The 12602-nt window shown below is 36.9% G+C and overlaps 1 protein-coding gene across 2 annotated transcripts in view; it reads right to left on the bottom strand.

The window, feature by feature from the left end:
- The window catches only part of MRE11 (MRE11 homolog, double strand break repair nuclease), a 75529-nt gene that overhangs the window by 43694 nt on the left and 19233 nt on the right, over nucleotides 1-12602 (bottom strand). For both annotated transcript variants that reach the window (XM_036861949.1, XM_036861950.1), the window contains exons 7-11: nucleotides 11873-11987; nucleotides 7414-7599; nucleotides 6433-6604; nucleotides 4733-4813; nucleotides 809-935 (exon numbers count right to left, since the gene is read on the bottom strand). In XM_036861949.1, the coding sequence (XP_036717844.1) occupies nucleotides 809-935; nucleotides 4733-4813; nucleotides 6433-6604; nucleotides 7414-7599; nucleotides 11873-11987 (681 nt within the window). The remainder of the gene's footprint in view (nucleotides 1-808; nucleotides 936-4732; nucleotides 4814-6432; nucleotides 6605-7413; nucleotides 7600-11872; nucleotides 11988-12602) is intronic.

Here is a 12602-nt window from a genome sequence, read left to right as displayed (position 1 = left end):
TGGATTTTTACCCCCCTAAAATAGTATTCTATGAGCTCCATTTAAATATCCAAATGACTGTTTCAGGCTGAATTAACAGCACACACCATTGTGATCACAATTTCACTATGAAAAACAGAAGCCCATTAAATCGGGGTTAATAAAAATCAAGGTAGTGTACATGTAAACAAGGGCCATATTCTTCTATGAAAATTCTGACTCGATAGCTCTAAGGAGATGAGCCTCTATTTAAAAGGACCAATACTTCTTAAGAAGAAGCACTGTTTCAGTCAGATGACCTGTTTTTGATAAATGCTAAAATAAGGGCAATTAGTTTTTATGAACTTTAATTGGAAATTAATTATCTGATCATCAGAAACATCAAACTTAAGCCCTTAAGTACATATCTTTTTAATATTCTGGGACACCTCTTATTTCAAAAGACTGGAGTCTTCTTAAATCACTGTACACTGTAAAGTTGAAATATTTAGCCCTGCAAAATTTGAGAGTATGTTCTCTGAACATTAATAATGTATAGTAAATAATAGATATTTAAACACTTTATCTCTAAAGTGTGTTGTTCATCAGCAGCACGTTTTAAAAAAACTACGAAAGGCTTCATTTCTTTATTGATATCCACAAGTTTACAAATGATTGCGATCTAATTTTCAGAAGAGATTTAATTATTCCAACTATCAGTTTATTTGTCTGAGATATTAGAAAGAATCATAATAAAACATTTTCCATTATTATTTTATACTTTTACTAGAGATTGATTTATGTGAAGCCTATAAGAGCATTTTTTAATTTGTAAAGATAACTAGCTTACCCGTGTCTTCCTTTTGCTCTCTACGCCTGAAAAAATGGATAACATCTTTTGGATTAGCTACCCGGTCCACAAATTTCTGGCTAAAGCGAAGAACACTGAACGGTTCAAAGCCTCCACTATAGTCCACCTGGAAATACAGAATAAGCTATGAAGGCTAGGGAACAACAGATCACCAATTTCAGTATTCATGTTTATGTGTAATACTTTTAAGTTAATATGTTAATGTTCCACAATTCATTTTAAAGATCATGATGATGTTATACCATTTATTCTACTGAGAAAATAAAACTTCAAAGGTTTATGTTTATGCAGAACATTGTTTGATGGAATCAAGATACAGTAAGAATTCCCACAATGTCAGAAAATTACATCTCCCCTTGATAAAACTAGCAGTCTAGGTACCAGGAACAGCATCTGAAAAGGATGTGAAATTTCTAAACAAATTTTTTTAAACTTTTAAAACAGAAGGAGATTCTCTACCAAAACAAAATGCTGGCCCCAGACGCATTTGTTAATTGGTCTGTCATGTAGGGATAAGCTTTTACACTAGACAAAAATAAATGCTGGGAAAATCCATGGAGGAAAAGAAGCTAATCTGTGAGCTTTGAGAAATGATCACCTTCCTTCAAAACACAGTACAGTCATCCCTCGGTGTTCACGGGGGATTGGTTCCAGGATCCCTAAGAACACCAAAATCTGTGGATGCTCAAGTCCCTTATTATAAAATGGTGGAGTTCAATCAGCCCTCCATATCCGTGGATGTGGAAGTGCAGGTACAGAGGGCCGACTGTTTCTATTTATAAAAGAACTAATAATTGCTCTCAAGGCAGGCTCTTTCTAAAGAAGTCTATAGTGGTACCAAGCTCTTTACAAAGAAAAATACTACATCTCTTTCTAAGAGATATAATCGTTCTCCTAAACTAGCTGTTCTCGAAGTATGCTGTGGGAATCAGCATTGTACCACATCACCAGCCTTTCCAGATTACTCCTAACCTCCACCCCACTTACACTCTTCATCACACTTAGCACTAGCTAAGATTTTGTTCATGTATTCGCTATTTGTTTATTGTGTCTCTCCTCACACCTCCACCTCCTGTAACCCTTGTCTATTTTACCATCACTGTGGCCCTCCTCCCCGCCCACCAACATGCAGAAAGAAGGTACTCAACATACATTTGTTCACTGCATTAGTGAATCAGTGAGCGTCCTCTAGCCAACACAATGTACTTCTGGAATACTACTTACGTGAAAATATTTGTTCTTTTGTTTCCTTAATGAATTAATAATTTAGTGTGTTTAGAAAAAGGAATGCCAATTTTCAATTCAAGTCTGGTTGGTTCTAATGGTATCAGGCAGACATAGATGAGGAACATGGGACCTTCCGCCCTGATAAAGAGAACTATGTGGTTCCCCCAAAGCAACTATGTTTCTGTTACCCAGACCACCTCTACAGCTGCTGCCATGTTCTAAAACAGAAAATGCCAAATGCTCAAGCTATTGGGCCTCCCCAAAACTCTTCAGACATTTTTAACAACTGTACTCCAGCCTAGTTTTATTTGTAATCTTCTGCTCCTAAAAGTCGCAAAACTCATTCACTAAGCAAACTTTACTGAGTGTCCACAATGTGTAGGCACTCTGCTAAGGGCCAGGGGTACCACCGTAAGTAAAACAGCACCTTGGTTGTGAAGAAATTCACAAGCTGACTGGGAAGATAAACTATGTAAAGAAGTAATTGCAAGCAGAATGTGATGGTGCTGTAAGACGTATGTACACCGTGCAGTGCAGCCAAAAAAAAAAAACTTTAAAAAAATATTTAATAAAATATGATTACATATATATGTATATATAACATTTTATTACATCTTCCGATAGTGAGATGTAATAAAGCCATTCTCTTTCTTGGCAAACTCAAAAAAAAAAAAAAAAAAAGAAGTATGTACAAAGTAGACTGAGGACACAAAGGAAGAAGGAACGACTCTGAAGGGAAGTCAAGAAAGGCTTCTTTTGAAGAGGGGAAGCTTTAAGTGGGTGTTAAAGGGGATATTACGAAAGGAGAGAAGTGCATTCCACGCAGCAGGATCAGCATGGGCAAACGTTCCAAAGAGTGAAATAAACTCCACTGGGCCTAGGAAAACAGCAACTTTTAGTCCAGTATAACTGGAGCTTAGGAGGCGCTGGCAGGAAATGAGGTAGAAGCAAAGAGGTGGGTTTAGACCAGGTCATATAAACCCTCTGAATGCCATGCAACAGTTTAGATTTGTTCCTGTTAGAGCTAGGAAATCATTAAGTTGTTTTCAGCAGGAAAGACATGCAAGATCGTATTTTCCAAAGATGATCTTGGCATTAGTGTGGAGAGGCTAGAGGTGGGGAGAGGGGGAAACTGGAAGCAGAGTCAGACAGTCGGCTACAGGCCAAGTAAGAATCAGGCCTCAGCTACAGCAATGACAATGGGATAGAGAGAAGGGGCCAGATTACTAAATTCATTTAGATCTTGTAAATCTATGAAGTACAACCAAGGGACAAGAGATCCAGTGGCTCAAGGTCATATAGCTAGTGGCAGAGCCAGAAGCAAACCCAAGCAGTCTGGTTCTAGAATGTACTCTTTACCTTCACACTCTATGTCCCAGGGCTTCTCAAATTTTAATGTGCATATAAATCTCTTGGGGATCTTCTTAAAATGTAATTCAGTGGGGTTAATGTGGAGCCTGAGATTCTGTATTTTTAAGAATTTTCCAGGTGATGCCAATGTTGCTGGTTTGAGGGCCGCACCCCTTAAGTACAAGGCTTTAGAAGGACTCTTGGACCTCAACAAGGAGGTCTAAGCTGGAGGTCAAAATTTGGGAGTCGTCATTCTATAGGTGACCATATGCCTCGACTGAACAGAGGGCTAACTGAAAGATAGGAAGGGACAAACATCATTCGTAGTAGAGAATGCCAAAGAGTGATTCAGTAAGATGACAAAAATCTACTGGATTTGACAATTGAAGGTCATCTTTTCCACCTGAGATGGTGGGGTCAGAGCCTTGATTATAGTGGATTGAGGAAGAGAATATTACATGAGCAATACAGACAATGTATTTTTTTGAAAGAAAATCAGAAAGGGCAGGAGCTAGGAGAAGGGAAAGGCAGAGGGGCAAAAAAAAAGTCTGTTGTTATTTGTTTGTTTGTATATATCATGATAGAAAAGATACACAGGCTTATAGGCACAGGAAATACTTCAATTTCTTAAGACTTTTCTAATATTCTCAAATACTTATCAATTCTTTCTACATATTTATCAAGCACTTGTTATGTGTCAGGAACTGTTCTGGGATCTTTGGACACGTTAGTTAAGAAGATTCACAAAGTTCCGTGCTTCTACAGAGCTGATAGTTTTGTAACTGAGGACAAACAATAACCAAAATAAATAAATTGGGTGTCGTAGGTTAGGAGGATGTGCTGTGGGAAAAAAAGAAAAGAAAAAGTAGAGAAGGGAAGTGAAATCAGGAGTGTTGGAGAGAGGGTATGGGGGTTGCAATCTTAATTAGGCTGGGGCCCACTGAGGTGACCACTGAGGTGACATCTGAGCAGATCTGGAGGAGGTGAGAGCATGTCTGATGCATCTGAGGAATTACAAGAAGGTCAAGTGTCTGGAAGGGAGGGAGAGAAGGGAACAGTAAACGATGAAGTCAGAGAGCACAGCCAACGTATCAAATACAATAGACTATTTAGAAAATGAGAAAAATAAGAGAAAAAAAAATAACCAAACCTATAAAAATGAAACTATGATTAAATCAAATCCTGGCTGCTTTATTATTTTTTCCAATGATGACGGCTCTTTTTACTATATGTACTCTTTGGTACTTTTCCAAAAAAATCCATGTAAACTGTACAATACTCTCCTCTGAAAATCAATAAAGTTGAATTTATCTAAAGAGGACTTACTCGCAGTCGTATAAGAGGCTTCTCTGGCTGTCGAGAATTTCCCAGACGTTCCCGTTCTGCATTTTCAAGCATTTCTTCAATCTCAAAATAAAGATATTGTCATGTCTAGGGGGAAGAGGTACTACCGGCTGGCATCTAGTGGTTGAGGTCAGAGAGGACTTGTAAAAATCCTACCATGCACAGAACAAGCTCCCACAACAAAGTGTTACCCAGTAAAATGTCAATTGTGCCAAGATTGAGAGACCCTGGGCTCCCTGACTAGGCCAAGACAATCCATTCATTTTCCATCTCCCTGGCCTCAGAGATTGGGTTCAGGGACAAGGACATGACCTCAGTCCAGGAAAACTCAATGCTAGGGGTTTATCTGGAACTACTGGGAAAAAATGATTCTTCCAGCTGTAAGGACAATGTAAGTCTGTGGGCCACCACGTGAAAATGCCTTCCTTATAGCGAAGCTTAAGACAGAAAACATCAGACTGGGTGGCACAGGACCAGACACAGAAACAGAGAAAACTACAGTCTTAATTTGAGTTTCTGGATCTAGTCATTCTGAAACCAGCAAACTCTTGAACTTTCCAGTTATATGAGTTACATGTTGCCAGTAAGCTGTGACACTGGGCGAGTTACTTTATCTAAGGTTCAGCTCCTCTTTCTATAAAATGTGTATGGTAGACTCTACCTACCTATAGCATCGTTCAGTGGATTAAATGCAAAATGCTGTCAACAGTGTCCAGAATATATACGCCGCCAATGAATATCAGTGATAATTATCATTATCATTATCATGATTTTCGTAAGAATAAAACGCAAAGCAGAAGAGCCTACACAGCATAAGAACTGAATAAGTGTCAGTAATTAATGTTATTAAGCTGTCAAGTTCCATATTACTAAATGCATTCACCCAACTTCATAGTGGCTCTAGAATTTCCGCAGTGGTTTAGGGATGGCAATCTGCATGGTGGGAGGTATGGGACTTATACTGAAGTGACAAGGTGCGTAGCACACATTTTAAGATTTTATTTGGAAGGAGATTTCAGGATGAAAGGGATGTGTGATAGAGATTATTAGCGTAATGGAGATTATTAGAGAGGCTAAGGCTCTCCTCATCTACCATAACATCCTGCCATTCTCCAATCAAAGCCACTGCCTGCTTTCATTAATAAAATGAACAAATTATCGAATCAGGATAAAAAGAGAGAAAAGATAACGTATGTTTTTGAGAAGGAGGAAAGGATCTGGGAGAGGGGCTTAATTAAACAAAGTTTCTTCTATTTATAACATTCCTCCCTCTGGAAGACGTTAGGTTTTTGGTTTTTTTTTTTTTTTTTGATGTGGACCATCCTTAAAGTCTTTATTGAATTTGCTACAATACTGCTTCTGTTCTATGTTTTTGGTTTTTTGGCCACCAGGTATGTGGGATCTCAGCTCCCTGACCAGGGATCGAACCCACTCCCCCTGCCCTGGAAGGCAAAGTCTTAACCACTGGACAGCCAGGGAAGTCCCTATTTAAAAAAAAAAAAAAAAAAAGAAAAAAATCTGATACAACTGAACTCATTTATAAAACAACAGGGGTTCCTTACAGGCTTCATGAGAATGTAACAAATACAATGACTTCCCTCTACTCTACTGAAGTATTTAATTCAAGGTAAATAACCTCTCAACTAAAGTAGATCTCACTGACCTTTATCTAGAAGAATTACCTTCTCCAAGCAGAAGCTCTGTATGACTTGGGTTACTTTAGGATTATCGGGGTTAAAAATGTCTGGATGATCAGCCAGAACAACATCTTCCATGAAAAACTGCCGCACTGTGCGGAGAGGAATTTTCTGCATGTTCATCTTCCTTCCTTTAATACGCAGCAAACCAACGTGTCTGAAATGAGGAGGGAAATGAAAGCATAGTCACCTTGTAAACTTCCTCAGGAAAATGTGCACATCAAAACTATCATACTTCCTGCGCTTCCCTGGTGGCGCAGTGGTTGAGAATCTGCCTGCCGATGCAGGGGACACGGGTTCGAGCCCTGGTCTGGGAAGATCCCACGTGCCGCGGAGCAACTGGGCCCGTGAGCCGCAATTACTGAGCCTGCGCGTCTGGAGCCTGTGCTCCGCAATGAGACAGGCCGCGATAATGAGAGGCCCGCGCACCGCGATGAAGAGCGGCCCCCACTTGCCGCAACTAGAGAAAGCCCTTGCACAGAAACGAAGACCCAACACAGCCATAAATAAAAATAAATGAATAAATAAAAATTAAAAACAGAAAACAAAAAACACTATCATATTTCTAAATTTCCACAATTTATAAAATCACACCCTTAAAAAGTGTTTTTAGTAATTTAATCTTAATGTTGTATCACAGGAAAAAACTTAAACATTCTTCTTCCCCAAAATAAAATCCATTCATACATCATTTTTCCTACAGCACTCTAACTTAAAATTTAATTAATAAAAATATTAGCCTTGAATTGGCCTAATGAGCAGCAAAATCATTAATACCACTGGGATCTTCTCCTGTTGAAAATAGCTTAAAGTCTGGGCAAACAGTAACACTGTATTGAATGATCAATCTTTATGAATAAATCTATCATATAAATAACAGCATCATCAGATCTTGAGCCTATGAGATGGTTAGACTATCATAGCACATTTTTTTAAATTGATTTAAAAACTATAATAATTACTCACTTCTTTACAGCTTCTCCTGGGGAAAGAGAAGTGACCACTGAGCTTCCAGGTTGTGATACGTAAAAGAGCTGTTGTTCATTTTTGGTTGGAGCTATTTTACACTCATGTTCATGGCCCCAGATAACAAGATCAATGAAGTCATCCAAAAACTGTTCTGGAATGAAGTTAGTACTTCCATGTTTACTCCTATGCCAAGATTTTAAAAAATAAATATTATAAATGTCCAGAGATATAGAAAAACTTCATAATAAGTAAGTCTGTATAGATCTTTCTTTCTCCATTAACTAAAGATTTATTACATCCCTTCTATACGCCAGAAACGTTCAAGGGATTGGGGATGCAAAGACAGTATCTAATTCCTGCCCTCAAAGGGTTTACAAACTTGCAGGACACAGACAAGTAGAAGCCTCAAAAGAGAAAGCAGTCAATTCTACACACAGAGGCAGATCACGAAAGGCTTTAGAGAGGAATAACTCCCCCTACGGGAAAGTCAGAAAAGCATGAGCTCTAAAAATAGTAAAAACCTATAAATTGGTCTGAGTGTATACCAGAGTACAGAAAATGGGAAGTGAGTTTAGTCTAAGCTTTGTAAAATAAAGTCAAAACTCTAAATATGTCATCCAAAAATGGGCAGAAGACCTAAATAGACATTTCTCCAAAGAAGAAGATATACAGATGGCCAACAGACACATGAAAGAATGCTCAACATCCTTAATCATTAGAGAAATGCAAATCAAAACTACAATGAGGTATCATCTCACACCGGTCAGAATGGCCATCATCAAAAAATCTAGAAACAATAAATGCTGGAGAGGGTGTGGAGAAAAGGGAACCCTCTTGCACTGTTGGTGGGAATGTAAATTGATACAGCCACTATGGAGAACAGTATGGAGGTTCCTTAAAAAACTAAAAATAGAACTACCATCATTTTTTTAACATGTTTCTTTTACTGACTATAAAAATAATGAGAATGTCAGTCTTACACAGAGATAAGAGTTTTCAATATTAAATAAAATATTGTATGAATATGTGATTTTCAAACTCTCATTTTATACCTAGATTAGCTGCTATTATTAAAAGATATGTGAAAACCCAAAGAGAGGAAGACAAAAAAGTTTTCCCTAATACTGATTTATATCACTGAGAATTTAAGTAAAAGTGTTCAAATACTTCAACCAGAATTCACTTAAGGCAAACCGACATTCATTCACTGAACAAGTATTTACTGTGTGTCTACTATGTGTCAGGTTTCCCAGGTCTCTTCTAGAGACTGAAGACATAGCAGTGAACAAAGTCCTTGCTCTAGTGGGGGAAATTAGCAATAATACAATATGTTTACGTATATGCATACACACACACACACACACACACATACGTATATACATATATATATATAATTTGTCAGGTAGTGACAGGTGCTATAAAGAAAAATAAAGGGAAAAATTACATGGAAAAGGGAGGCTACTATACAAAGGGTGGTCAGGGAAGGCATCTCTGACAGGAAACAAATGAGCAGAGAACTTAGAGGAGGGACCAGGAATGCATGGGAAGAAAGTCCTAGGCAGAGGGATGAGCTGATGGCAGAGGTGCTGATGTGGGAATGTATTCAGTGAGTTCAAGAACAGCAAGGAGACCAGCGTGGCTAAGCAGAATGAATGCAAGGAAGAGCAGGAAGTGAAATCAGAGAAGCTCACGTATCTAGGAATATTCATGTAAAAAACATTTTTATGTAAAAAACGTTATGATCCTATCACAATTACTGAAGAAACGCAGAATAACTCAAATATGACATGATGTAACTATGCTTTAATAGGGCACTGGAAAAGGGAAGATTATGCTCGTGGGCTGACTCTGATTTGTGACCTAGAAGCTGATCAAAACAGCTCTGTGGAAATATTTTGCATGACAAAATTGCTCAGGAGAAAGAGAAAGAAACTGGTCCACATATAGAAACAAATGGAAAATAAAGTAAAATGTAAAACGCTCCAGAATTCTCGCTTAATATGAGCAAACCTGTTCTTTATAAGACCCTGAAAACAGTAACAAAAGAAGTACCTAAGAATGCAGAGGATGACAAATGAACCTAACAGCATTACAAAAAAACTATTATAACCACAATGAAGGGGTAAGGGAAAAGGAACTGACCGAAGTAACTTTAGAAAGTGGTGTTTCTGACTAGATATAGTAAGGTTAAGGACTAAAATAACATACAAACACTGTACCCTAGCTGGCAAATTTGTTTCTCACAGGGCTATGGGTCAGCAATTTTGAAATTACTTTGTTATATCAACCAGTATTGAAAAAAATAAGTAAACATACCGTAGATAATACAATCGAGGTTTCTAACTGTTAGAGAAAGAAGTCACAAATAAGAAAAGACAAAAATGAATCCTGTAGGGCTGGATTCAAATCAGTATGAACTCGTGCTTGTTTGTTTTTTTTTTAACACATGTATACATACAGACATGTATGCATGGATTAGTGAATATACATATATTTCTTTAACTCTAGTCATGAGGGCTAAGAGACCCACAGTAGCAATAAGCACATTTAGTGGCCATATCTGGGTTTCTAAATACCGCTCTCCAATAAAAGCAATTAGGGCTCCTTGGAAAAGTGGTTGATTCCAGGGCTTGAGGAGAAAAATACAAGATGAGCCTGGAGCATCTTGTGGTACTAGAAGGTTAAGGACATGCTCAAAAAACAAAAAGGAAGAGGGTATGTTGAAAGCACACAGAAGCCAATGTAAAAAAGCTCCCAACGGTCAGAGTTGAAACAACCTGAGCAACAAAAACTACAACATCAAAAAATTAAAGTATTGGATTATAACTCAAAGAATTAAATAAATATCCTTGAGTCCACAGTAACATAAATAAATGAAAGAATGAATAAGTAAATAAATGAGAAGGGACAAATTTTCCTAACAGAAGAATTTCAATTAATAATTATAAAAAGAATGAGGGAAAAAAAAAAAATCAGAAACAACACCACAGTATTAATTGCTGGAAACAAGATCCACCAATGGATGCTAAAATTTGTGGGCAAAAGTTTAAGTTGAAACAGGATGTTCACATAGTCTCAATGTATTTTTCCCAAAATATTTATTAATTACAAAGTAGAAAATGGGACCTTTACAGGGGAGAAACCTGGTCTACATCACCTTAATTGAATGATCAAGATTATTAACATCACCAGTAACCAGCCACACCAACATTATACTACTCATTCCCCTTACCAATGCTGCCATTCCGAACTTTCATTCTGGCTTGGAATCGCTGATAATTGTTCCTTCTGACTTATCCCTACCTTGGGAAAGTACGAAGTGTAGCAGAACTGGAAAGCCCTCAGCAAGAGAAGGAACAAACTCCCAGTTTGCTATATGGAAACCACACATATCAAAACTCTGGACTGCTCCTCCTTTAACTCACACTGTTTATTCAAGAATATACATAAGGCAACATAAGACTGCCCCCTAAAGCCTTTCTTTCACCGAGTACCAGTGACGGGTAAGTACCAGAGTATTCTGCTGTCAATAAATATCTGTTCAATAAATAATAAATTATATAATCAGGCCCCAAATCCCTTTAGATTCTTCCTTAATAATTTCTCAGCTTTGTCCCTTACATTATCATTCTCACTACCATCACTGTTACCATCTCACACTTTTTTTACTATAATGATCACATAATAAGTCTTGCTTCTTCAAATCTCTATTCCTTTCAATCAAACCTACACCCTGCCAACAAATTAAATTTCTTAAAACTACTAACAAAAGAAAGTTGATCTAGCTATATTTAATATTCTGGAAAAACACCTGTATATATGTACCAGGAAAAATCTATAAGAATGTTCCTAACAAAAAGGTTTAAAAAAGCAAAAATAACACAAAACATTCGCTAACAGGAGAGAACGCTGAACTGTATACATCAGTGAAAATGAATTACACTTTTAAGCATCAAAATGGATGAATCTTAGTAACATAATGTTGAACAAAATAAGCCAACTGCAAAATATAAAGTATGGTGTTCCAGTTATACCAAAACTAAATAAAAAATACTCATAATGAATGTGTATGTGATTAAACAATAAAGAAAAGCTATGGACATATAAATAAAAATTGAAGATAGTGCTTCCTCTGGAGTTGGTGGAAAAAGATGTGGTCAGGGAAGGGCATGGGGTAGGGTACTGGTAATGTTCCACTTCTTTCTGAATTTAGGATTATTCATTTTATGGTTCTTCGTATACCTTATCCATATGCTAGAAATATTCTTTGTAAGTATGAATATATACTGAAAACAATTTCAAGATGCAGTCACACAATGCATCTCGAAGTCTTGCCTGATCCTGCACTGACAACTTTCAAATCATAAGGAGCATTTTACTGAAATAGGTAAGCTTGGAAACAGAGATTTGGGGAACCTCAGTACTTGACTCAAAAATTTTCAGAGACTACTTTTACCTGTTCTGATGAATCACAAATAAGTTAAACCAAGAGTTCCCATCTTCTTTTGGTCTCAACATTGTTACTTTTTTGTTGACGAACATTCGATAGAGCCTTTCATCTGGAATGGATCCTGAAATGGATATTACATTATTTTAAAAGTGGTTTCTTACTCGGTTTTAAAAAACGAATATGTTTTGCTTCTAAATTATGTGCTTCTCTGAGTACTTCATTCTCCTATTAGAGAGATATTTGAAATCTGATATCATTATTTACAAATGAACATGTTCCAGGTTCATGCCTGACAGCTGCTAAGCAGTTAGTTGCATTTGAAGAATGTTTTCCAGGTCAAGCATATATACTTTCAAGATCTGGAAAATGTGGAATAAAAATTTGAGTTTTCTATGCTCAAATTCTTATTAAAATTTCTAATAATATTGTTTTCCACTCTCCCTTTATTTATTCTAAGTATATATGTACTTTTGATTTAACATATACATTGTAAAATACATAGGAGGAGATATTAAAGGGGATGAGACTAAAAATGTATTTAAAAATAATATTCTTATGTATATTATGCTTTTAAATACAAATACTGTGCTTTTTAATAATTTAATGACTTTTAAATAACTCTTCCTATTCCCCAAAGGATCACCTTAGTCTAGTGAAGGAGGCCAACAAAAACAATTAAACATGAAAATTGCAATTTTAAATATTATAAAAGGGAAAAAAGTCAGGATGCTAAGAT

The sequence above is a fragment of the Balaenoptera musculus genome, chromosome 8, assembly GCF_009873245.2.
Source record: "Balaenoptera musculus isolate JJ_BM4_2016_0621 chromosome 8, mBalMus1.pri.v3, whole genome shotgun sequence".
Taxonomy (NCBI): domain Eukaryota; kingdom Metazoa; phylum Chordata; class Mammalia; order Artiodactyla; family Balaenopteridae; genus Balaenoptera; species Balaenoptera musculus.
The sequence above is the reverse complement of the archived record's forward strand: the minus strand, read 5'-3'. Positions and strand labels throughout refer to the sequence as shown.